At 39.5% G+C, this 26,760-nt stretch overlaps 1 protein-coding gene across 21 annotated transcripts in view; it reads right to left on the bottom strand.

Annotated features, from left to right (window-relative positions):
- ADD1 (adducin 1) overlaps positions 1–26,760 on the bottom strand; it is a 60,335-nt gene that overhangs the window by 21,365 nt on the left and 12,210 nt on the right. For 19 of the 21 annotated variants that reach the window (XM_027455616.3, XM_038178230.2, XM_027455618.3 and 16 more), the window contains exons 2-9: positions 9,307–9,519; positions 7,933–8,095; positions 6,710–6,861; positions 3,652–3,732; positions 2,682–2,831; positions 1,424–1,567; positions 1,177–1,275; positions 649–825 (exon numbers count right to left, since the gene is read on the bottom strand). In XM_027455616.3, coding sequence (XP_027311417.1) covers positions 649–825; positions 1,177–1,275; positions 1,424–1,567; positions 2,682–2,831; positions 3,652–3,732; positions 6,710–6,861; positions 7,933–8,095; positions 9,307–9,501 — 1,161 coding nt within the window. In that variant the 5' untranslated portion in view covers positions 9,502–9,519. Of the gene's footprint in view, positions 1–648; positions 826–1,176; positions 1,276–1,423; positions 1,568–2,681; positions 2,832–3,651; positions 3,733–6,709; positions 6,862–7,932; positions 8,096–9,306; positions 9,520–17,553; positions 17,645–26,760 lie in introns of those variants that run through there. The other 2 variants (XM_072037813.1, XM_038178229.2) reach the window with 2 other exon arrangements.

The following is a 26,760-nucleotide window of genomic DNA, read 5'->3' on the forward strand; positions in this document are numbered from 1 at the left end:
ACCACTGTTTATAGTCACTACTTTAGAGCCTTCTGATGGGAAAGGTATCATCTTTCCCACTGAAGCTGGAGAGCAAATATTGTTGGTCATTAATTACAACTGTGATTTTGCTAAAACCATTTATCTGAAGTTTTTGTGCATTTTTGTTTGTTTTGTTTGTTTTTAAGTCTGTTTCTTGGGTTCTTCTAGGATCCAGCAGCATCTTGTTAAGTAAAAAGTTATATCATGCTGGATCCAGCACCTGACAAAATATTAACATTGTTTTTACACATTTGTGGAGGAGGTGGGAACAGAAGGGAGGGAACAGACCAAGGAGTAGGAAGCACTACAATACTTTCATCTGAAGTGCTAAATCATACAAAGATCCCTCTGATCTCACTGATTATGAATATACAAGAAAATTCACATTATGAATAAACAAGAAAGTCAGAGATTGTCCTTCACAAAAACATCTGAAAAGCATCTAAAGAATGCTTCATGTTATTTTCTTTTCTGGCAGCCCTTAATCTTTGGGAAGGAACAGGCTGCAGGCTGTATAAACAATCCTAACTACCTACAGCCCATTCTTTACTAATGTCTTTACTGCAGCTTTTTAAAGTATTTTATACATTGTCATTTGAAACAATTAGACAACAACGTCTGCCTTACCAGATTATCGAGCATTCGCATAAGAGCTTCAAATTCCTGTTCGCCAATCTGCCATTTTGGATGGGATACAGAACCCTCACCTGCTGGAGACTCAGGGGAACGAGACTTGGCTTTATACTTTCCAGGATCTAATAACACTAGGTTGTCAGGTCCACCTGCACTGGCCAGAGTACGTACCTTAAAAACAATACAGTCAACTTTTAGTTTCTTGAGAGGAAGAGAAGGGGAAAAAGAAATCAAACTAGAAAAAAAATAGTTAATTTTAAAGCTAAATAAATCAACATACTTGTTTGTACCAAAGTTGCCTTAAGGCTTTGAAAGCACTTCTATTTTTAACAGGCAGCTTATATCAAATCAATGGTTCTAATTCAGTACTGGAATACTGCTGGTTAAGCCACCATTTTGGATGTCCTCATGTAATGTAACGATTTCACAAATCACCACATTAGTTTAGATCAATAGTTTAACCAGTAAAGCACAGAACTGTTAATCTGTTCAAAGGTTATACAATCATACTAAAGTTCTTACTTGAATCTCACAGGCAAGCACTAGGTTATGAATATAGTAGAAAGCCTCCTCCACAGTCTCTCCAACAGATACTAAGCCATGGTTTCTGAGAATAAGGACCTAGAGAGGCATTGCAAAGAAGGTTAACAGCAATACTGCAAGTATTTTCAGTGAATTAAATATGGATCCATTTCATCTTGCTCCTGCTTAAAGAACATAGCTCCCTTCCCTCCCACACTTGTCTTTAATTCTAGCTGTAACTACTGACCTTGCTTTTCGGTCCCAAGTTTTTCTGAATAACCACCTTTTCTTCATCATCCACTAAAATACCATGATAGTCATGATAAGCTACGTCCCCTAGAGAAAGTGCTTCAGGTGAAATCGGCAACAGACCACACTTCATTGCAGAAACCTGAGGAATATTAACACAACTAACTTAATTTCTTGCACGAGGGGAAAAAAAAACAAAACTGCAAAAGGTACATATCTGGAATACTATACATAGATAGATAGCTATATAGAGATAATACATTTCAACATATTGATATGCAAGTATAAGACCACTCTAGATGGCTCCCTAAAGCAAAAGCTTTTATTTACTTATTTTTTATTTATTTATTTTACGACTTCCAGATTGGGTACAAAAGTCTCATTGATCTTCGGTCTGACTCAACGCAGTTGCTTTTACATGACACGAACAATAAATGTGAAAATACTCAGTGTTAAAGAAAAATACAATCAATTGCATTTTTGCATCTCTCATTCCTTTCATTCCAGTCAGTGATTTTTGGTTTTCTCCTCAAAAACAAAGGGTTGAGTGACAAACTACAACACACACAGGGAACTCTGCAGCACTACTAAAATTAAGGAACACTGCTAGACAGTTATACCTGACAATTTTAGCAATCTCAGTCTCAAAGTGGTTGCATCACTGCTGTTAATCAGTTAAAAATAAATGAAAACGACAACTTTAAAGTATCTGTGACACTTAGTGACCAAATGATTCAAAAAATTTCAAAGAGGCAGAATTGATTTCTAACCAGTTTCTCTCTTATGAGTAATATCTGGTTTAAAAAACATTTGAGTTTATCCATCTGTGCATCTACAACATTTTTAAGGGAATGTTATAGCCTACCTGAAGTTGTGCTACCAGAGCTATTTGTACTCAGATCACATGAAAAAATTGAAATATTCAAGAAAACTTTGATAAATTGCGCTTTGCAAAAACAACATGAAGCAGGTTAAAGATCTTATGATGTAGTGTCAAAATACAGGGTCTTTTGTGGTAAAGGACACACAAACACAATATATGTGCTTTCCAATTATAGAGCTCAATTTATTTGTCTGACCATTTGTGTAACAAATGAATAAGGAAAATCTGACTGATTTAGCCACAGATTTGAAGACAGGAGTAGAGGCTTCGTGCCCTTCAAAAAGGAAGCAAAACTATGATTAACGGGGACCCACCTATTTTCCAGTTTGGGTGTGTGTGGGGAAACTGATCACAAACAAAACAGTGTGCTTACCGCTGCCCCTGCTGGAGTGTGAATATGAACAATGCATTTAACATCAGGTCGAGCTGCATAAATTGCAGAGTGCAAAGTAAAACCAGCTTGGTTTACTCCCAGGTTAGTGCTCCCACGATCAACTACATCTCCCTGTATATTGATTTTAACCTGGAAGTGAAAAAAAAAATAGTTTAATAAATCAAAACCATCAAAAGTCTGACTTAATTCAACATCTACCACTGATACTCTAAAAATGTTATTTTAACAGGTGTCAAAACGTGCATGAGAGGGTTGTAGGCAGGTGAGTAGGTAGGTCCCTGGCTTGAGGTTGAAGTTTGAAATGTTACTACTCTGCTCCTGCTTCTCCTTACTGCTACCTTTTTTTTTTTTTTTTTTTGCCAGAGCAAAAGAATAGTTTGAAAGCTTCCATTTTGATTCAAAACAAGAACTAAACCACATTAACTTAAGTTGCCTTTAGCAGCAAGTAAAGAAGAAAAAGGCTCACAAAATGCTTCTCATGAGCAAGCAGTTACTGGAGTAGTGTCTTCAGCTGCTACCCCTGTCTCAAAAAGACACTTTATCCACACTCTGGACTATTTATATCATTAAATGACAACTGAATTAGGCATCTGACACAGTATCTTCAAATTGTAACAAGCATTTATGTCTGAAACATATGTTGCTTCCCTCAACAAACTTCACCCAGCAGGCAATAGCTTTCAAGGGTACAATGTTGTTAGCTACCCCAATGAGTTGGCTCCTGTTTACAGCTAGATCAACTGCAGGACACCTGGTGGTGAACATGTGGAAAGAGATCTCTCTTAGATGCCTCAGCTGTACCAAAATCAATCATGTTCAATAAAGCTATTTCACACAGGTAACAAACAAAGTAAGGTACTTGCTGGGATTGAACTTAAACAGCTACAAATACAAATAAGCTGAATCTGTTCTGTGTATTTTACAGTTGTGAAAAACAGTAATTGCTTACCAGACTGGAGGCAGTCACTTCACTGTAAAGGAGTCCAAAAGGTACAATGAGGAAGTGTTCCTGCTCAGAATTTACTCTGGCCTAAGGATAAAAGATGAGTAAAAGCTAAGTTATTACAAATAGTTTATTAAAGCATGTGATAAGGCCCAAAAACATGAGAATTCCTTCCAGTTCTTGAATATGGAATGGGCAAGTGTGCCCATAGCATAAGCAATTCAACTTTCACGTATGTCACAACAGATAACCAACATACGGCACACTTAATTAACCCATGTTGAATAGAACCAGATGCCAGAGTATATGCCAGAGTCCTTCAGATTGGTGGAAGATTGGTAAATGCTTACATCCTGTGGAAAGAACAACTAGATTGTTCCTGATAAAAGGAATTATGCTATATGATAAATGCAAAAAAAGTTTGTGTTTTTTTTTTCCTAAGAGGAGTAAGTTTCTACTCCAACTGTATTTATATTCTAGTAAAATAGAAGGTATGAAACAGAAGTGAGAAAATTTAAGAATTTGGCCCACAAATCTCAAACACCTTGATTCTGAGTAGGATTTCATCACTGACCTTGGTGCCATGTGAGATATCAGTGAGTTTGTAATACAAAAATAATTCTGACTTCAAAATATTCACAGCTTGGAATGCATCAGTTTCACGACAGTACAATAAGAAGTACTGGACAATTTTAGGAACCTCCCAACTTAAAAAAAAAAAAAAAAGATTTCACAATGATTGAAGTTGGAAGGAATTTTTGGAGGTCATTTGGTCCAACCCCCAAATTGGAAGTTATCCTTTCCCCAACATGCACCTACTTTATGCTCACTCAGGTCTTCTACTACTTGCAACATTAGCTACATATAGTTCCACCAGAGAAAAAATATTTTTAAAATAAATTGTTGATCATTAATCTAGAAGCTTCAAGCACAAATTTGTTTTCCTTTTGACAAGCTGGTAATGTGCTGGTTCTGTTTAAGGCTGCATGCTATGGCAAGTTCAAGTTAACCTGTACTTTTATGAATCACCAAACAGTTCTCCATTACAGAACTGTAAGTGATCTAAAAAACATCTTTTACTTAATTACACACAACAAAAAACAGGTTTTACTCAAATGCTCTGAAAGCTAACAAGAAAGCCTGAATGTAAGACCAACAGGCAGCAACTCACAAACCACCCAACTTTCAGATTAAATCCAGGAACTGCTTGTGCCCTCACAGCTAACCAAGACTCAATGAATGAAGTACATTCTGCCAACCCGTAATCTCAAATTCTGCCTAACCCTGGAGGCACCCAAGCTTACAATACATTGCTTCATTTGACATGAAAGCTCTTGACGCTCTAATTCTGCTTCTGTGTCAGGACTGCACCAGTCTGAACCATTCCACACACAGCCACTGCCAGTGATTGATAAGGATCCAGAGAAGCAAAGATACTCCACCCAGCTCCCTGATATGCCCAGATTGGCATGTGCTCTCATATCCTCACAGTTCTTTTCCCCTGTAACACACAGGGTCACAACCCTCACAGAAGGCTGTTGTATCTCAGATAATGAAAAAAGATACACAGTGATGGCTTTCAACTTAAATGCAATCGCCTAGTAATTAGAGCATCCATTCAAAGAAAAATAAAAGAAAAAAGAAGACCTGGAGTCAAAATCCAGCTCTGCATGAAGCAATAATATCTGCCACACTCTAAGGAGTGCCTTACTTCCACAATACCATTAAATGTACGTGTATACAGAACAAAGGTGAGACTATTCTGTAAATACAACAACCTTGTTCCACATCAACTTCTGAAGGTAAATTACAGCGCTTAGTCACCTTTCAGGATGCTATTCATTGGAGGAGTCTGTAAAGGAAAAGTTGAACTATGACTTGTGATTGCTGGTGACAAAACACGTCCAAAAACTTTCCAACACCACTTTGCCCTTCAAAAGCTATCTAAAATACTTTCAACATCTCATACTCCTAGTGTTCTGTCTTCCATCTCAGCTGGTAACACATCATCTAACCAGCCTGTGCTGCCCCCCTGCCCAAGCCTCTAGGCACATGGCTCTGAACCCATCCTCCCAGGTGCGAATGTGACACTAGAAAGCCATCTCCAAGCCTGCTTGCTTGGAAGTCTTTTTACCGCATTAATGTGTCTTACAAAATCAATTTTCCTGTCACGTATGAAAAATCAGGGGGTGGCACAGAGTTGTTTACAAGAATCACTATGCTGGATACATTCCCCTCCTGAAGTAACCAAATGGTCTAAGCAACACTGCCCTCATCTCGTGCCTACCCATATCATTTACAATCTTCATCAGTTCACGGGTAATATACCTTGAAATCTCAAAAAGCAGTAATAATGAAATTACCATTTTTCATTCAGATTGCACCAAAAAAAGGAAAATGCATCAAGGACAACCTCTGCTATGTAAAATACACAATTCAGCTCTGTTAAGGAAACAATCGACTGGGTTGCACACCACAGCTGTGACTTCACTCATGAGACTCATGTTGATCATTCTTCTGGCACATAAAACCTCCTTGATTTGACCTCCTTGTCATTCTTATTATGGATGCCAGCGATTACTCAGTCACAAAGAAAATTGTTGGCACACAGCATGAAGCTAAACAGTCCGCTCATGTTCAGAAATACTAATGGTTTCTTTTTCAAAAAGGTCAGTAGGGAATTTTCAGTAAAATTGAACCGTATGACTAGTGAAAAGATATTTTAGTACTTAGTAAGAAGATGAAGACATTACCTTGCAGAATAATACATATCATTATTCAAAACATTTAAGATACTACGAGATTAAGTCTTTCAGAAACCTTAGGTTTCATCGTAAGAACTTCCATGCACACTCTTAAGGCTATTCAGGCTATGGTAGCCGATATCCAAGCTGTTTTAGTTCTTGTTCTTGAGATGCCAAGACTAAATCTCTTCACTATTATACTGCTTTCAGTACCACTTTGCTCCTCTTCCACACAAAGAGACGATGACAGATGAGGGAGGGAAGCAACTCACTTGCACATTAAAACAATTGGTTCAGTTATCTGTTGATTCAATACTCACTGTTATGTGATTGTAAATGAGCTGAGACCAGCCAAAGAGATCTGCTAATCTGTAGAAAGCTGCCAATTTACATCGTAATAACTTCTCCCCTTTTTCATAAGCAATGGAATCAGAGCCCCTCAGATCATTCACTGGCGTCACCATGCCAAGACCTGAAAAGGAGATGGGAAGAAAGCACAAGGCAGTTGTGTACAACAGCAGTTAAAACCTATCACTGTCATAGTGGTCTTTCTTACTAGATCATATCAACATGTTAGTCTAAGAAATGGATAGCAAACTTTAATTACTATAACATCATAATGCACATGACATGAAACTATAGTCTCTGACACAATCTTGGATAGAGTCAGCACATTTCCTTCCCTAATATTCATTAGTGCTAAGGTGACAATGAGTTCTTAGCAATTTTTCCCCCCTCTCAAAACTCATGATTGTCTATAAAATGCAACTTTCCACTAATAACAGAAAAGTGTAACCCCAAATGCTCCACTTTGAGATATGGTTTTGTATTCCTGAAAAGGAGAATTGTTCATATAACAAGATGCACAACAATTCATTTAATTAAGCAACAATAAGCACAGGCTCAACAGAGGAGGAAGATTATGGTAAAGCATTACGAATTCTGTAGATCTAGTTACAGTCCATTGAAAAATATGATTTAGAGTAGCTGTGACAGAGTAGAATCTGCCATGCTACAGTCTGAACTACAGATTACCTCTGGAGCACATGCAGGGATTTATATTATCCTAAGACAAAACCTGTGCACACAAGCATTTTCACACCTAGTTTTTTATTACGCTTGCCGATGTTTCTTGTCTATAGCTTCACTTTGCAAAGGAAAGCTGCAAACAATATTTCAGTGACAAAAAACAGTTAGTTTCTAAAGACCTTCACTGTTGCTATTAATGAGTTTAATTTTCCTGTATAATGTTTACCAAATGGGTTGTAAAATGTTTAAGTTTTCAACTAGTGCTCACTATCAGGCTTACCTTTCAATTAAGGCATTTTACTTGATGTGGCTTTTGATATGAATTATATACATGAATCCCACTGCATATCAATGTCATTTAGTAACTAATCAATTCATTTTCTGTCTGCAATGCTCCCTTGAGCGGACAGGATATTATTTAAACTTCACAGCACATTTCATTGCATTCACACTGTCTTCATTTTAAGCCTTTCAAACAAGAGAACTCAATTATTATATGTTTAGGTGCACTCACTCATGTTTAACGCAGCCATTCCGCCTTGTGGTGCTGCTGGGTAGACATTTGGCACATTTGTTGTCATAAAATCTGCAATCTGCTGTAAAGCCAATAAACCCGTTGGATTCTTCCCCTTCTTAAATTGTTCCTGGATCATGGATTCCAATTCTTCACAAAAAGCCTGGCAACAGGACATGTCATATTGTTAAGCAAGCATGAATGAACTTCAACCTTTCATACAGAGCTTCTTTTTAACACTTCAATGGAAGTGTGCTATCTCTTTTCTCCAAAGCAGTTCAGTGCAGTACTACTGGGTACACGCTGTTACTTGCAATTGCTGCTGTCTGGAGCCCCAGTGACAGGAGTAACTCTTTCTGTAAATGGAAATGTCAGTATTCTCTCTCATTGAACCTATTAATATGGATTTCTGGAAGACGGAGAAAGATGTACAATTGACTTAAAAGAACACAAAACCTGAATGGAAAAGTAACTGAACCAGAAAAGAGAAGAAAAAAATATTAGCATGACTCTGAGGGAACTAAGAGCCAAGAAGGTATCCAGAAACACGCAGGAATAGCCACTGGATTTTAAAACTATGCTTAAACTAGGGGTCCGTTTACTTCTTTTCTAACTTCTTGTTCTTATTGTTTACCTTTGGCAGAAGGAAAACAAGATTTTTACTATGGCTAGTAGACAACACTGCTTTTGACAAAAATACTGGAGTTTTTAATAAAAGTATGCCAATAGTTACATGAATCTAAATAAAAGGGGTTGGTTTCACATGAAAACCAGTAAATATAGCACTACATCCCTACTCTTAGCAAAGACATGTCACAAAGCGCTTTGTATCTAAAGTTACCCATCGGTTACCACAAAAGGAACAAATTTAATGAGAACAGTTTTGTTTTGTGCACTCTCCAGGAGGAAAACATCTTTAATAGTAAAATTTAATCATTCACTGATTATTGCGCACCTTTTCTGGAAGGGAAGCGTAATATTTCATATATCAAAATAACAAAAAAAAAATGAACGTAGGGCAGACCTGCCCTGTACAAGTTACTCCTGGAAGAGTTACTTAATTTAAATGCTTACATAAATGTTAAAATACAAAAAATTAGGAAGTGTCTTACTAGGACTAGATGGATGGTATGAAAAAGTGTTGACTGATTGATTATACACAGAATTTTGAAAGCAAGTCTGTGAAGCTGCTTCACGTGTAGACATTCAACCAGATAATGTGAGAAAATCAGGCTATACATACTTTTTTCTGATTAGCCTTTCCTCTAAAATAACTCAGGTCTAAGACAACAAACTTCTCCAGTTTTAGAGATATTAAAACAGCAGATATAATAAATTTATCACTTTAAAAAGATGTGCGTTTTCTTTTCTTACTGGGCTTTGAAGAATCATGGAGACTCTCTTCTTCTGTTCCATCATGTTAAAGTCCTGGCGAAGGTCGGGTGCCATATTTCTCTCTCTCAAATAATCTGGATTATTTTCATCAACTCGATCAAAATACCTCTCTTTATGAGGGGCTGTTGTCGGAGGTGGTGAAGTCACCACCGCTGCACCAGAATCACCATTCATAGTACAATTTTATGGAACCTATGAAGGGGGGATCAAAGAAGAAAAGTAAATGAAACAAGGAAATTATTAAGAACTTCATATGTGTTCTTGTTTTCGGGTAAAAGTTCAAATCCACCTAAAATTAGCACAGCCTCCCAAACATGAAAGCCAAGTCTGTGTGGTTGGATATCTGTATTTTAAAGAAAAAGATTTTAAGATAAACAACTAGAAAAGTAGGCTAACACATATGCAAAGCCAAATATAGTACACGTATACACGCTACATGAGACCACTACTAGATCTCCCATTTAAATGACTCCCAGTTCTTTGAACTGTCTCCAAAGCTTGAGTTTTCACAAGTATGCAAGTCTTTCAAATCTTGTCACAGTCTGAGATAACACGTGATGTCTAAACTCACTATAACTTTTTAGTATATAAAGTCATATGGATATTGTACAAACTGGAATTTAAATTGTTACCAAAAATAGGGTATTACATACGCTCATTAATATGAAGAATCAACAGCACCAAAACATGCTCAAATTGCAAACACATTTCTGGAGAGAAGCTCAGAAATACTCTACAACCTGAAGCATGCTTTTCACAAACATATTCATTTTGGGTTCCTTCCACAATGTGCCCTACACTACATTAGCATGCGGTTTTTGAATCTGGAAACCACACACACAAACACAACCTCCACCCACTGGCCAAGGCTCATTTCAGTTTCACATGCTGTAATAAACAGTTGCACATATCTACTAGAAAGCCCGAAAACTCAGCTGGTATTGCTCAGAGCCTCCTTTCACTCACAAGGATCCCTTTGTGTAACATTAGCCCACTTTTCTTGGCAACACATTATAATATTCCTTCAAAAAAATCCTTTTTGGCAGATTTTGTGAGGCCTTCTGCCGACAAGCCTAACAGCAGTTTATTAAAGGTGCCTTGCAACACCTCGAGACTTGGCTCTCTGATTCCTGATCATCTGACATATCTTTTTTTTTTTTTTTCCTCCCAAAAAAGACTTTCTTTGCATAGCACACATGATTAAACAAAACGTGACCAATGCAAACTGTGCTTCACTGAACTGTAACAAGGATATTTACCGAGGAATGGCTTGCCAGTTCAGCCAACTGCGATTCTGTATGTACGTTACACGCAAAATATGCAGAGTTGAAATCCCTTGCCACCATGACAGTTATTTTACCAAGAAAACGAGCCAAGAGAAGCTAGTACATCTTCTGGAGGTACAGGAAAAAATAAATCGAATGAAGCAGCAGCATCTAGCTCCCTGTCCCAGTAAGACAGAACAGACTCAGTTCAATAACAGTGATTTAGACCAGGGGTGGAGACAGGCAGGAAAACCCCAATTTAACAGCCAGTTTCGTTATGTACCTTCAGTTTTGCAACATTTAGTAGTGTTAAAATCTGCTAATGTCACCAACTTACTGCAACTCCTTCCACTATGCAATGGGAGAGACTGCACTTATCTTCATTAAGCAATGAATAATTTTCTACAGGTTGTAACGAGTAAATATTGATGCATGTCTCTATTTTACTGTTTTGAAGTTTTCCTTACCTATCTGTCTTGAACTGTACTTGCTTGCAAATTAGGAATCTATTTGCATATTTATTAGCTAAAACCACTTCAGACATGGATGCACACAGAAGAGGCAAGTTTACATGTTACTTTGAAACACAAAATATCTTAAAACTGCTGCAGTGAGGAAAGTGATCTGCTTCAAGGCTTCACAATCAGTAGATCTCGCCCTCTTTAATTCTTACACTAGAAAAAAAGTCTGCCTGCTGTTTCAAAACCCACCTAGTTTCTTATTTTGGAATGAGCAAATCACTGAATTGTGCCAGTTGAATACAGTGGGTAACAGAAAAGCATTTTTCCTGAACATGCAGAATACCATTACAAAAATCTGACTCAGGTGTCAGATGCTCAGGGCTTTAGTGGTTTCCACTAGCGGAGCTGCTAAACGCAGGCACCCCTGTACTGCTGAAAGTCCAAACTTAAAAACACTCAGATTTTATTTTTTTTTTAAGCAGCCATGAACACATCTTTATTATTGTCACACTTCTTTTAATTATTGGCTTTCCTCCTGCCAAAAGGAAATAGAGGGCATAGCCAGAAGAAACAACGCTTTCATCCACACAAAAGCCTTTTGAGGGCTTGGATGCAGGAAGTTTTAGACGAGCAAAGTTGTAAGCAAGCAGCCACCCCTCCTTTGCCAGCTTCAGGTCCCCAGCACCCACCCGCCACATCCTGCTCCCCTGCACAACCTCCTGTCTGTGCCAGTTGTCCTTTCATACCCAGAACAGCTTCCCAAAAGCTTCCACCACTTCCTAAAACCCCCTAAGTTCTATTACCAATTCTAATCTTCTGTTGTTTTTTTGTTTGTTTGTTTGTTTTGTTGTTGTTGTTGTTGTTGCAAAACCACAGCCCACACCTCACCACCCCTGCTCACCACAGAATAAGAGAGGTCAGAAGTGGTGCCCAGGTAAAGCTGCTGCTCTTTACTCTCACACCAAAGAGGAACAAGCCTCGCACAGGTGATACCAAAATAGGACCCCAGCGTCTCGCTAAAGCTGTGTTACTCCTTCACCTTGTCTAAAAAGGCATTTGAGGTGGTCCTGGAAAGCTCTTACTGCTTCAGCACGAGCTAGTGGCAATAATTTAACAGGAAATTCACTGTTTAATGTTAAGTGGTCCCTTCATAACTGAGGTTAAATGTCCATCCCATAGCTGAGTTCTATAGATACTTACAATTAATGGCATCCCACCCCTCCGTGTGGTCTTGCAGTCAACTGTTTTAACACAACTTTGAGCAATTGTCAATTTCCAGGTCTGTCAACTGCTGATAAAGGCTTTTGCATAAGAAATGGACAGGTTGGACATTTTACACAAGTTATCAAAATTTATTTACTAGTTTCCTCAGAGCCTCTTTGAGAGTAAGGCAAGATGGACTCTCCCATAAGAACTTTATAAGACAGACCGTAAATAAAACGAATCTCAACAGTTGAGCTGAGCACACGCTGGGAAGGAAGATAAACTGTAATGCCAATGGACCTCTTGCCACGATAACTGTTTGTAATGTGAGCGCCTTCTCTAACGTAAGGGTGTCAGTGAGACCACACCCTTAACTGACAAGCCAGGGCTGCAAGATGTCAGCGCGCACAAAGCCCTCCTTCGGGGAGCAGCGACTTTCAAACAGAGACCGCCAGAGAGCAGCATCCATAGCTGGGGAAAGAAATCCATGAAATTCACATCACAGCTTAACGTAACTGAGGAGTTAGACCCATTCTTCTACTAGGCATGTACACAAACACTACAGGCTTCAAACAAACACTGCATCAAACGAGAAGCACGGAGCCAACTCACAGCACACGGTATTTATCAGCAGTGTGTGCACGTGCACATGTGTACTATACACAGGCTGGTTGTGAAATCATTTTTGTTTGGAAACCAGCTTTATAAAATGTATAGTGCATTTGCAGATAATGAGCAAAGTTTATTAGAAAACCTTGAAATTATTAATACTTAGGATTACTTTTATATTTCCTAATTATCTTATAACCCAAGAGAGTTCTGTTACGATGCACCTAAGAGGAAGCAGCGTTAGGGAGTTTAATTTAAACAAGAGTTTTAAAAGAATAACACAAAATGATCCTGTAAACATCCAGAAATAAGAAAACTAACCTTTTAAACAGCTTACATTTCCTACTACTCAACACAGAATTAAATGATGTACATTTATTTAACTAATGAAATCAGCAAGACACTGAGTAGCAGCCAGTCAGAATCTACTATAACTTAAGGGCACACAAAAAAAATCTTAAATCTAAAAAAAATACCTAAAACAATTTTCAAAGCCATAGTAGATTTGGGATGAGATCTCACTGTTGTTCAGAAACACATTTAAAACTTTAAACCAAACACTAAATTCATTGCAATTCCTGGAAGTTGGGAAAGGAGCAGCTAACCATATTTCTTGGAGGAAATGATGCTGCAGTTGCTGAAAGGTTGGTGGGTTTTTGTTTTTTTGTTGTTGCTGTGGGAGGGTTGTGGAGGTATTTTTGTCTTTTTTTTTCGCCATTTCCTAAGCTCCCCCAATCACAAATTGCAATTGGTTATTTTTTGCTCCTCCACACCCAGAGGAAAAGAATTTTTGCTTTAGGCTGCAGTTGGCTGGGACTCGACCTAATCTAAGGGCTCGCTGCCACCGAGGGACAGGCCACACCTCTCCACACCAACGCGGCTTCAAGTCTGCTGAGGCTGATTCAGAATAAAAATACACTCTGAGAAGCAAGGAGGAGGTTGTGTCAAGATGACAGGGGAACCCAAAAGACTTCCAAGAAATTTTTGAAAATACTGCCAGCTTTAAGACAGCACATGCAAGAAGTAGAAGAGAACCCCCCCACACCAAAAGGAAAAAAAAAAAAAAAAAAGAAAGAAAACTGTTGGCTGTGGATTTTGTTGTTTTTGAAGTCTAGGAGAGTTATCTGCTCAAAACCTTGCAAAATCAAGTCATTTCAGAGAATAGAAAACAAAAATCCAACAAAAACCTGTTCCCTTCTCAGTGGCTTCCAAGTCCATGTGCAAAATGCCATGTGAACAAAACCTACGTATGGGAGCTTGTGCAGAAGCGTTAAGTGGATCAGCAGCACTCTTCTCAGCTGAGAGCAGCTCTTGCAGTTCCAGGCAACTGACAACAAAAACTGACGAAGCCCATTCCCAGCGCATACAACTTGAGACGTATTTTGACAACAATATAGAAATTTGCTTTGTACCCCCTTGTTCCAACAAGCTATCACCTCTCATGCCAGAACTATGCCCCAGAGACGAACCAAGGTGAAACAAGCTTTGACAAGAAGTTCCTAGAGAGGGGACAAGTTAGAATAACAAACCCCTTTTCTTGATTTTTGTGCAAGCAGCAGTCTTTGTGGAGTACAACTTCCCTAAAAGTGACTTAAGACAGGTAGTGTGCTGGTGCAGGGAAAGAGCTCTGTGTTGGGTACAAGGAGAAAAGGACAGGGACAGAAGAGCAAAAAGAATGCTTTTACAGCCCAGAAAGGGGAAATTGGGACTATGCAGGGGCGTGGGATGGAGCAGGGAAGTGACAAGAGGGAGGACAGGGATGTGCCACTGCGGGCAGTGAGGCCCCCAGGACACCAAGCAGCTGTGCCAGAGCTCCCATCCACAGAAAATCATCATTTGGTAACTGTAAAAAAAATATAAAATCGCAGATTTTTGTTCCTAGCACTGCACCCAACATTCTGGTACTTCCTGGATTTATTTTTTTTTCCAAGTTTCCTTTACTTTAGAATAAAATTTCATCTTGCTCCTTGAAAAATGATGATGACTGCCTAATAAGGAAATACATTATTCATTATTTGCACTACAGTTTCCTTCATTTTCAGTAAGAACATTTTGGCACCGATGACATTGGGTTTGTTCTTCCCATTTCAAATGTTTCCTACTGAACTTTTAAAAGGAGAAGTTGGCACTGACTTAGGAAGTCTACAAACAAAGAAAGTAAATCATGACTGTACTACTAACAGACAACGTACTTTACATCGTGAACAACCAGATACTTTTTTTTTTCTTTTGAAAAAAAATGTTCCTAGCTCATGCATCTTCAAAGTTTCCCCTGCTCTTTGTTTTCATACAGGAAGAGACTAGTTCACAAAATGGAACACTTTATCTTGTGCTCAGTGAAGGCACCATCATCTTGCTTACCAAGACAGATGCTGCAAGTTAAGTACTGGACTCTAAACAGAGAGAAAAAACAACTATGAGCTTATTTTGCTACAAGTACTGCATTTCTACTTGTATTTGATATCTGTAATATCGTGCCTTGGAATCTCTGACAGGAGGTCAAGAAACAAGCAGGGTTAGAGAAAAAGGCTAAGAAAAAAAAACAGTCCAGGTTACAAAACACTTACTTGAAAAGCATCTGCATTGTCAGCAATTATTTCAAAATTTCCCCTTTCTCCAAAAAAATGAAATCAGAGGACTAGCACGGTGGGCAGTGAGCGATCACAAGGTTATGTTACAGAGCTGGAAAGAGTTAATTTGGATGAGCTTGAGACCTCAAGCCATACAAACCAGAGAACACAAATTTTTTTTAAACACAGTATTACTTTCTCTAGTGAAGGCTATCAAAATTCCTTGTTATTTCCAGCATTTACATTAAAAGCAACCTCTCTGAATGGTATAGAGCAAACAATAAAACCAGGAATCTACAGACAAAATACTTATAAAGGGTAAGAATCTATTTAATGGAATTATCTTAACGACAGATAGTTGCAGGCCTTTTACCTTATAAAATAGCAAATTGCTTTTGCAGTGCCAAAAAAGTTTAAACTTTCCTTTGTTTAAAGAATCAATGATGGGAAATAAGAAACGTTTCATTGTGACCATATACATTGTATTACAAGTCTTCCCTTAACTGCTATCCCGAGCATACAGAAAAATAACCCCTAATTCAAACAGGAACAATAACCTATGGTCTATTAGAAAAAACACAGCCTGGTAGTCATGTAATTTAAGAATCACAACATCAAAACCTACTTCTGGCATCTGGCTGATAACCAGGTTTTCTGGGCTGTATAGAGTTGCAGAAGCCACAGGTAAAGCAGGGCACCGCGTGCAGCTGGTTCCACATTCCAGATGTCACCTGGTTCTCCTGAAGTAGCATAAGGCCACCTCAAGTTTATGCCAGAATTTGGGCGGGCAGATTCAGCTGGAATATTGTTTAAGTACTGCAAAGTTCTGCAAGTTCAATATACCTGCTCAGAAAACATAATTCATACTTTTCAAACAAACAAGAGGAAAAAACAGTGGTGAAAACACCAATTTACTCTCCCCTCTGGATCTTGATGGCCATTTTGATGTTAAACCCTAGCAACGCAGTCATGTGTGATATGGGATTCTCTGGATGGAAGTGGACAAGCTCCCCAGGACATTTCACCCTACTTCTTGGTGACTGATCAGCTCCAACTGCTCCCAGTACCTTATCCACCATCCCAAACGAAAGGCATGCTGCTGAACAATGCTGCGTGGCTCTTAGCAGTTTCATGCTGAAAACCTGAGTTCTAATTTGAAGAAGCTGCTCAAGTAAAAGCCACAGAGAATTAGCTAATTAAGAGTATAATACCACAAAACTCAACTGAACCCAGCTAATGCAAAGGAGTACAACCCGAGACAAAAATCAAGCCAGAATTACTCGGTGCTGAAAAGGCAAGATCTGAATTCAGGAGCTATCCTAAGTCACTACGAGGAGTTGCAAAGATAATGCTGTGGCCAGGTGGTCTGCTGTAAACCAAGAGTAGCAACCCTCACCTTCAGAGAAAGAAGAGTGCTACTTATTTCTAGTCCTCCTACACAGACCTCAAAGAGGCCATGAACTACTACAGAGGTCAAGGGCTACAAAAAGGATCTAGAGGGTAAAAGACTGATTTAGAAGGATGAATGGCTTGACCTGTTTGGTTAAGGTTTTGCTGAAGATGTAATGCTTGAGAGCAAGCATCAGGCACGTTCAGCCTTGAATCAAGATGAAGCTCCCTAACCACATACACTGGAATACTGCGTCAATAACTTTGCTTTCCAACCCTTTTTAAAATGCAAGCTTTCATCTAGCTTCCAGAGTACCTTTTACTATGCTGGTGCTGAGATCGAAGTCCCGTCTGCTTCTGAAATCGATGAATCTGCTTTCTTTCTTCGGCTTTGGGAAAAAATACAGTTCCCACACGCACAATATGCTCGTGTTATTTGCAGCTTCCAAAGCACTTCCAGCACTTTTTTTTTTCTTTTTTTTAACTAGCACCTTCCTCTGATGGTAGGTTGGTGACAGCTGGAGGCTGAATGTCAGACAGAAGGCACAACTACTCAGAGACAGTACCAAAAATCCTCCTTAATCCTTCTCCTCTGCTCAGGACCGATCAGACTGGCAAGCAAGACAAATTTGCCATCACATCAGGTAGGTTTTTTTTTTTTTTTTTTTTAAAAATGATCTTCGGCAACATGAGATGCAAATCCCATCAGAATCATTCAGGCTCACTTACCTAACAAACTTCAGTGACCAAAGCTATGCGCACTCCTCAACACCTCAGCTCGTCTCACTGGCTGCTTCAACACATTTAGCAGTTTAGTCCACTGGAAGGAAATTCCTTAGGTTACTTTATTTTTTAAAATCTGTCTGATGTTTAACAGCGTGCAGAATAAATGGGGTTGCACTAGACACAAGGCCTTTCTGTGTCTCACTGACAAAGCTATAAAATTTGGTGAACACAAGCAGCAGTGACAGGTATTTTTCCCAGCCCTGCTTTATTGCTACGTTGACTTGTCACTGGTGTCACACAACCCCACAGGACAACACAGCACTGTTAGGACTCACTAATTTCCATTTTTATCTTCTAATCGTGCAGGAAGCATCTGAAGCCAAAACAACATAAATTCAAATATTTTCCACTGTTAGTATTCATGGATGGTGGCAACACCAGAAAACTGCTGCACGTTTACTTCTGCCATCAGGCTCATGAGCCCATCCAAATAAAGAGGTTTAACCCAAATACTGCTTATTTTTAGGTTTCTGTGAACCCACATGCACTTCCCAAGCCTTGTACTGAACTCGCCAGTAAGCCAGCGCCCTCAGATTTTTGAGCCCAGGTCAAATCAGAGCAGCAGCTTTCCCAAGGGCAGGGCCCCAGCTTGATCTAATGAGTGCTTAAAAAGCCTGAGACAAACTGATCAGCACGTCTGACCCCTAAATGAACACTGGTTTCAAGCTGAAATTATAAAAGCTGTTGGCTTCAAATTGCAAAAACGTGTTTGTTGAGAACACAAAAAGCATACAGCAGTTTCTCAAAGAAAGAGATGAGATTAGCTGAAACAGATATTTGATTTGCCAATGTAATAAAATCAGGTTAAAAAATTCTACCATTTTCATACAAACAGATTTGAAATCAGATTCCCCCAGCAAACCCCAGATGAAGGTCTCCAACTTGCTAGTGGCATTCAATGCACCCCTGGGAAGGAAAGCCCTCTGCTTACAGAGAGGTGCGACTCACCCGCGGCCAAGCTACTGCTGCTCCGCCGAGCAGCGAGTTTGAGGAGATGCAGCCATGGCACCAGAAGCTTTAGGCAGAAATGAGATCCAGTGCCGGACCTAGCATCAAGGACAAGGTTTTGCTACTGTCCATCAATAACTTGGGGATTTTTCTGATACATGAGGGGAGGAGGAATTGCGCAGAGCACGGGCTCTCCCCCGCCGCAGAGGAGCGGCTGCAGCGCTGCAGGAGAAGCGCGGAGCTCATAAGCAGCTTTGTGAGAGGGCAGCAGGCTGAAGGGCTCATTGGAACACAGGACACGGTGCGAGTTGTGAGCTCGCTGCAAGTGCCCTAGGGGCAAAGACAAAGGGAAGGAGCAGCTTTCTTCCTCCCTCCAGATTTTCTGTTGACCTGAAGGTTCAGCAAAACAACCAAAATGGCCAAGGCCCCTCCGCTACACAGGAGGAGGGCAGCAGCCTTGTGGCACTTTTCCTATAAGGTTTCAAAAGGAATAGTTTCTAGAGGTATTACCCATCCAGTCCTACTCCTTTTATAAAAGAGGAAATCTTGGTTTTAAGATGTAAGTGACTGTGGCCATCCAGCTCTGTTGAAACACCCAGAACTGATGCTTTCACGATGCTTTCACAAAGCCCCGTGAATAACAAGAGCTTTTAGGAATAACAAAGAAACACAAAACCCATTTCTGCAGAGGAATGTAAGTACTTCCCTGACGTCTTAAAAACACGATAAATTTCACTGACTGGAAATATTCACATCTGAAATATCAGTGTTATGATGCATGAGGGATCAACTCAAGTGCAGCAACGCTCAGGCTAAGTGGCCCCATTTTGGGCAGGATCCAGCTATTTTCATATAGGCTGAATAGTGAGGAATGAGATTTCTGAACCGTGCTGGCAACAAGCAGAAGAATGGCATTTAGCCTTTTGAACTGTTCTGCAAAAATAACTTTTAACAGGATGGTTAGATTATATCTCGCATCTCTACTTATTTATGGGAGAGAGAACAGTAGGTACAGTCATCTCCCCTCAACACACAGAAGAAACACAGCCCTGGACTTACTGCAGCCAAAATTTCACTTCATTCAAACGAGAGTTATTTTGTGGTGTGGGAAGTTTATTGCTTGTTTGTTTTAAATTATTTCTGGTTAAAGTCTGAAAGCATCTCTCAAACCAGAATGAAGAGTCCTTTGACTGCCCCCGGAACAAAAGACCTCCTGGGATAAACCTTTAAAGTGATCAGATACAACAAAAAAGATCAGGTCATGGTGTCCATTTTCGTTTTAAATATTGACAATGTTAGCTCAAATTTAAGTGCGCTGCATTCCAAGGACTCAAGTCAGCCCCAGCAATCAGACTTGTCTTACACAGTTTGGGTACACAAACTCCTTAACACAGTAACAGCCCACAGACCCTCCCAATTATCTATGGACATTTTTGAGCAAAACCCCTCAGGCATGCTTCTCAATTTTGCCTCTAGCATGGAAAATGCCGTATGTCAAGAAAACTTTAGAGTTTACTGTTACTGACATTAAGAGGCCCGAACTGGAATTCTTGAAGAAGGGGGGAGGAATAGATTCTGTAGGGTTTTTAATTATGATGCATCTAATTTGGAGACGTGACTTAAATTTGAATAAGTACACAAATACAATTTTTATTTTTTTTTTAAATAAGGAAGTCTACAAAATATTTAGAATTCTAAAAACCAAGCAGATGAATTAGCAGATTCCGATTTATTGTTTATCCTGATTGCATAGACATGAATAATCTAGAGATTTATAAAACAGTTCTGCAGAAAAGGGATTGCAAAATCAAAAATATTCTAGTCCAACTTCTTCACTCACCAGAAGTTATTAAACCTCAATAACAGCTCTTACATAAGCTCTTACACATCCTGATCGAAAGACAAGAGGTTCTTATTAAGGCAAGGCCAAGCTAAAATCCCATAAGCATATCAGTTTTGCTTTCAAGGCTGAAATAAAGTTAGCATGGTCCCTACTTATTACAATAAAGAATAGTGCCGTGAACGTTAGAGTGTAATAAATAATATCTATTTTCTTATGCTAAGAAATCCCATTTCCTAATTCTTCTTTTGTTGTTCTAAACCCCTGCTCTAAGTTACAAGAACTTGAAAAAAAATCTAACTTCCCTATCCATCAACGGTACTAATTAAATTTGCAGAGAATTTGACATACACACTTTTGTTTTTTTTAAGAGCTTATCCTTCAACATGCAATTTACTTCTAAATTAGAGGTACACTAAAACATCTTTTTTATACAATATCCCACTTTTATTAGAGGATTTGCAAAGCAATGACATTATAAAACTCAAGTGTGCTACTCAACAATATGTAATAAACTCCACTAAAAAAAAAAAACCACTAAGAAAGTTATAGGTGATTACTGTAGCTGCTCTGGAAGTCTAAGAAGGACGAAGAGGCTAAGTAACAGCGTGCCACCATTTGGCAACAGAGCTGCGAGGCACCAAGGAACAGCACGTCTCAGTTCATGATTAATACAGCTATTAACATTGGAGATCCTGCAGCAAATGCCCCCAAGGAAAAAAAAAAATAATCCTACTTTATGAGACTGGCAGGTTGAGATGTTTAGGAAGAACTACCTGAATATGCATGACGTGCATGAATTCAGCCATTATTTTCTGGCAGAGAACCCAAGTAACTTGGGAGACTACAGAGATTAAAGAGTGTGCAGCATTACACTGGAACCAGCAAGCTTGGTAGGGAAGCAGCATAAGCATTGCTGACGGGCATGTTACTTGCTTAAGATAGAAGAGAGCAAATCAAAGCACCCAAATGAGGTTGAGGCTAGTATGAACACTGGAGATTTCACGTAGGTTGGGATCAGGCAGGTGAACACAGCAGAGATGTTGAATTGTTCATGAGTTTCTCATGCATGTTCACCTGAGGCACTCCCCAGTTCTTTTAAGCCACTTCCAGGTCTTGCTGGGGGAGCGAAGGAAGGCCAGAAACCCTGATCAATTCTGAGGCCAACTTAGTCTTTGACACAGTACAATGGGATGGAATTTCAAAAGCCTAAATGCAGAAGGAAACAAATAGCTTTGTTTCAGTTACTATACACCACACATCAACATGATACAGTCTCAAATACTTTAAAATTTATACTTTTTTGAGAACAGTCTGAGTATCTTCCTGTAGTAAACTTTCTAAAGGTCTAAGTATTAAACTCTCAAAATTTGAAGAATGCAAATCTAAATTGACTTTTGAAGTACACCTTCCATGTGAGACTTTTTAAGAGCACTTCCACATGAAAACTGATCTGAAATGCAACTCTTTGGTACGTATCGTCATCCTATTTCCAAGTCAGCTAACAGCCAAGCTTATTTAAATTCAAAAAGCTCCTTTACAAGGTGGTGAATCAGGCATTTCTAAGTCCTTCATGCAAATGACAAAGTTTAGGAAGACAAAGTGCATTGTTCTTCATCTGCCCTGCACTGAACATTTCTGAGCATTGCTGAGAATACTCATATCCTCTATGGGGGATATCAATCCTCTTCAGAGAAGCATTAGAAGTGACAGCAAGATAGAGTTCATTCCAAAATGGAATCAAGTTCCCAAATCCAAGAGCATGTTTTTTTTTTCTGTCTCAGGATGGTCTCACCAGCTTTAATCTAAAGATTAGAGACGTGTAAAGCATGGACAAACATCTTACTGGAACTCATTTTCCTGTATTAGGTTGTCATTTGTTCCACAGGCGGAAACAAGATGGCAAGACACCCTCATCAACTCTATTTTAGGAACAACTCATTTCTGTTTTTTCTTTTTCCCAGGGGAGTGTGAATGTGCTCCCCACCCCAAAATTATGCAGTCATGTTTCCTACTTCTGGGTGAACCTCAAGGGTCAAGCACACCCCCACAGCAACAGAAGAAACACCCCAAGCAAACAGCCCTCCTCATCATGCTGTCTCCCTTGCCAGGCAACTATTGCACAACCGAGCGTGGCTGCGTGAACGCCTGAGTTTGCATAATGTTGCTTTATCTTCCAGCTGAGGCTGTCACTATCAGGTGGAAACCATGAGAGAAAGAGATGTGACAAAGTATTCACTTAGCTCTTTGGGGTTTCAGAATTACATCTGGGGAGAAATGCAGCAATCCAGTTTCTCCAGTCGCTGTAAATCATGCCAACACAGTGGTTGTGGCCATTCTAGCAAAGTTACCTCCAGGGTCACAAACACAAGCACCTGCAGAAGCCCAGGCTTCATCATTTCAGGAAGCCTGAGCACTCTCACGCTTTTCCTAGGACTATTCCTTTGTTTCTGAAAAGGACCGTTCTAATCTCCATATGGTTACATTACTCAACCGAAGATCCAACCAAGTACAGGAGAACACCCAAGGTACGGAAAGAACATGCATAAATTGTGGCAAAAAAAGATTCTGTTTTTATTGCATGAAGATAAGGAAGGATGAAAGCAAGCCTGATACTGGCTCAATTACTGCAGTGGCTGTAGAGCCTCACACAGCACCATCCAGTAAGTAGACAAACCAGCTCGTACTCTGCTCTGCTGCCTATGTAACAAACCATTCACAATGTCTCAAGAAGGCAGGCTGGCAGCAGTTACACGAAGGCTTTGGTTCCAAACACCGAGACCCTTTGGGACAGACAGCAGCTTCCATGCAGGCAGCTTTCAGAGAACCAGTCCCAAGCCCCAAGAATTGCTCTCTCAGAGCTCAGCCCCCAACACGAGGGCAAGACAGAGGTGCACACTCACCCTTAACAGCCGAAACATCCGAAGGTCCCAGGAGTTTTGCACGGATATACATTTTACAAAACTCGACTACAACCATTACTAAATCCAAGAGAACAAACTCAGCCGGGCATTCTGTGTTTGTTGAATTCAGGTCCCAGTGTGAAACATGAAAGGTTCCTGTTCAACATATATCCATACTTCTAGATGAAACTCAACACTATCCCCCCCTGTAAACACTAACATCTTTAGACAGGGATTGTCTTAGATGACAAACATACGGAGATTAATGGTAAGAAATTAAAGTTTCTCACATTTGTCTTATTTTTGGTTGCTTATAAACAACTCCGCTGACCACCACAATGCTTTTACGGTTGATTTTTATTCAGACCCCTATCCAAGTGACTCCTCTTCTACCCATGGACAAAATGTCTCAGAATCACAGAACCATTTGGGTTGGAAGGGACCTTAAAGCCCACCCAGTTCCAGCCCCCCTGCCATGGGCAGGGACCCCTCCCACCAGCCCAGGCTGCCCAAAGCCCCATCCAGCCTGGCCTCTATCTTTCAACACCACCAACAGCAGTAAGACTTGTAAAAATAAAGTAAAAACGCCCTTCTCACACCTGCTCGTTTACCTAGCTGTAACCAAACATCTTCCCCACCATGCCCTAAAAACCACACCTAGCCAGCACGGGGCTTATATTCCTAGAAACAGAAATTCAGGTTAAACCAGTGAACAGCAACAATACGCAGGTGTGTCAAATCAGCCGGGAGTCAGACAATGACTGTGAATAATTTGCACTCGAGCTGTCAAATGAACTTTTTCTAGCAACCCTACTGGCCCTATTTTACTGCTGAAATACGTATGTACAGCTCTTTCAGGTTCATTGAAAGGTTACTCGCATCAGAAATTGCAAAATCCAGGGAAATGCACACAGTACTCAGAGCTGGGGTTCTGCGCCTGGCTTTTCTGGCTACTGCCCTGACAGCACACAGCCAGACACATGCCAGCAGCTTCTGCCCAAGTGAAGCCTAATGAGTCCCAAAAAAAAAACCTAAAACGCTAGTGAACAGCTTTCTGAGGAGAGTGAAAACAGCCATGTGAAATGAAACCAATCGCTTACATTAGAGCTGTACTGTGACATTTGTTTTAGAACAGCATTATTCTACACGTAGAAACACCTACTCAAATCTTTGTTTCCATATTGAATTTTTATTTTTTTAAAGCATATCACGCTTTCTCGGGAGCACTTATTTTCAAACCCTTCCTCTACAGTTACTCTGAGCCGACACAACTCCTTGCATGAGCTGAGTATCACAGTACGGTGGGCAACTTGTGAACAAGCCCCTGACACCAACCAGCAATTGGAGCCAGTTGAGAGAAACCTGTGCCCATAGGTACACCTGATTTCCACAGGGTCCAACATGTCAGTATCCTTCAATGTGTACTAAGCCACAAGCAATTCCCGCTTCAGAGCTGCTCAGTAACAAAGCATTCAGTGAAGCTTAGGAAATCCAACAGAAAAGCTATAAAAATGACTTGGACGCAGACACATGATAAATTACATTTACTGCCCCATTTTTAACATTAAAACATTACCTGCCAAGATGCCAGTATCTTCTATCACATCTCTCCCAGAAGCCCTCCACAAGAGAGACAGTTTGTACAGGTCATCCAGCTTCAGCTACCTTGAGCCCAGAAATTAATAGCTTCAAATTTACTTTGGTTTTGTTAAAAACAAAGAAAAGTCTTACACTTGTAGTGCTTAAATATTAAGCCTGCTGCTTACTTAGCCATCTGCCCACTATTATTTCCAGCCGTGCTGATTTCATAAGGAAGAGACCAAAACTTTGTCTAACAGGGCAGGAATTGCCAAATTCCGGCAAACTGGTGATTTAACTTTTCAAACATCCTGATTAACCATGGCCAGTGCTGCAGCTTAAGAACAGCCTAGCACTCACTCTCATCTGCAGTGATTTTTTGATTTCCGCTTTAGACCATGAAAAAAAAAATATGTACGTGGTACTTTAACATTCTTCGTAAAACTGATATAAAATATGTAACCTTACTTTGCACTGTGTTAAACCCTTGAATGTAACAACACCTCATTGCAGCAAGTCCCATGGGCTAATATAGAATGTGACTTTATAAAACAGTGTGTTTGAAATATATTACGTGTAAAAATCCTAGTGAAAATCCTCTGTGTAATGTAATCCAGATTTTTAAAGCTGTTTCTGCCCTTACGGTATCAATTTATTTTTCTCATCTGTCTTCTCTGAACTAAACCAAACCTGACTTTCTCTCCTGACTTGTATTTGCCCACCACATTGTTTCCTATGGGTTCCAGATCTCACCGCAGAATTTCAGGGATCTACCAGCTAACAATGGAACAGGAAATACTTCAAATAATTCATCTTCCCTTTAACCTGATGCACCTTTATAAACAACACTAAAAAAAATTAAGACAGTTTTACGAAGTTGTTCAGTGACGCACAAGAGCAGTACCTCACTCACTCATTTCAAGTGTTATCACCCTTACCCTGATCTTCCTCTGTCAGCCTCAAGTTCCTGCTCTTTTCCAGTCACAAGTGATCTATACAATACCGTCACCACAAATTTCATTTGTTCCAGCTTTATAGATCCCTAATAATAATATCAAAAGAAATTAATGATAACAGAATCTAAACAGCCCAATATCTGATCATTGTACTACATACCCTTACTGCAAATTTATTATGTATAGGTAACACTGCCTCCAGCAACTATTCCTCAATATTTTTCCACATAGAAACAAAGTCTTGAAAGGGATATACACTCACACTGCTCTGGAAAAACAGGAAAGACACATTTTTCTGATTTATCCCCCAAAGATCAAACCGCACACCAAAATACATCTTTACTTCATCAGAAAGTTAAGACTTCATACTGGTGGCATGTTATATGAGGTGGCTATAAGGCATGGTGCCCATGTAGAAAATATACCTTGAAGAACACTTTCAAAATAAAAAAAAAGATGAACAACAAAAACCACCAACTAATGTGTGTCACCAGTTACCTTAAGACAATAGCTTTCAAAAAAAGTGACAACTCATACAAAACAAAAAAAAAGAAAATGCCAAATCTGAATATGCTGCTGATAATATAAAATATCCCAACACAGACTGCATCACTTGCAAAACTAGCTATAACATAGGCCACGTCTGCAGAAGATGCAATAAAAGATTATTTCAGAGCAAGAAAACTGAGCAATATTCAGCTTCGATTCCAGCAGGTAAGCTATAGAAATAAAAAAATGCATATTAAGACTAAGCTTTTTCTAATCTCCAGTGTTTAACAGCATATTTTAGTTAAATAAATTACTTGGTTCAGCAGTAGCAGCAAACTATTAAGCTTCCAGTGTTGTAGTCATTAAGCCACCATTTTTTTCAGTAATTATTTCTATCACTCCAAGGGAGTAGCATTACTTACTTTCATCTCAAACT

This window comes from Anas platyrhynchos, chromosome 4 (assembly GCF_047663525.1).
Source record: "Anas platyrhynchos isolate ZD024472 breed Pekin duck chromosome 4, IASCAAS_PekinDuck_T2T, whole genome shotgun sequence".
Lineage (NCBI taxonomy): Eukaryota > Metazoa > Chordata > Aves > Anseriformes > Anatidae > Anas > Anas platyrhynchos.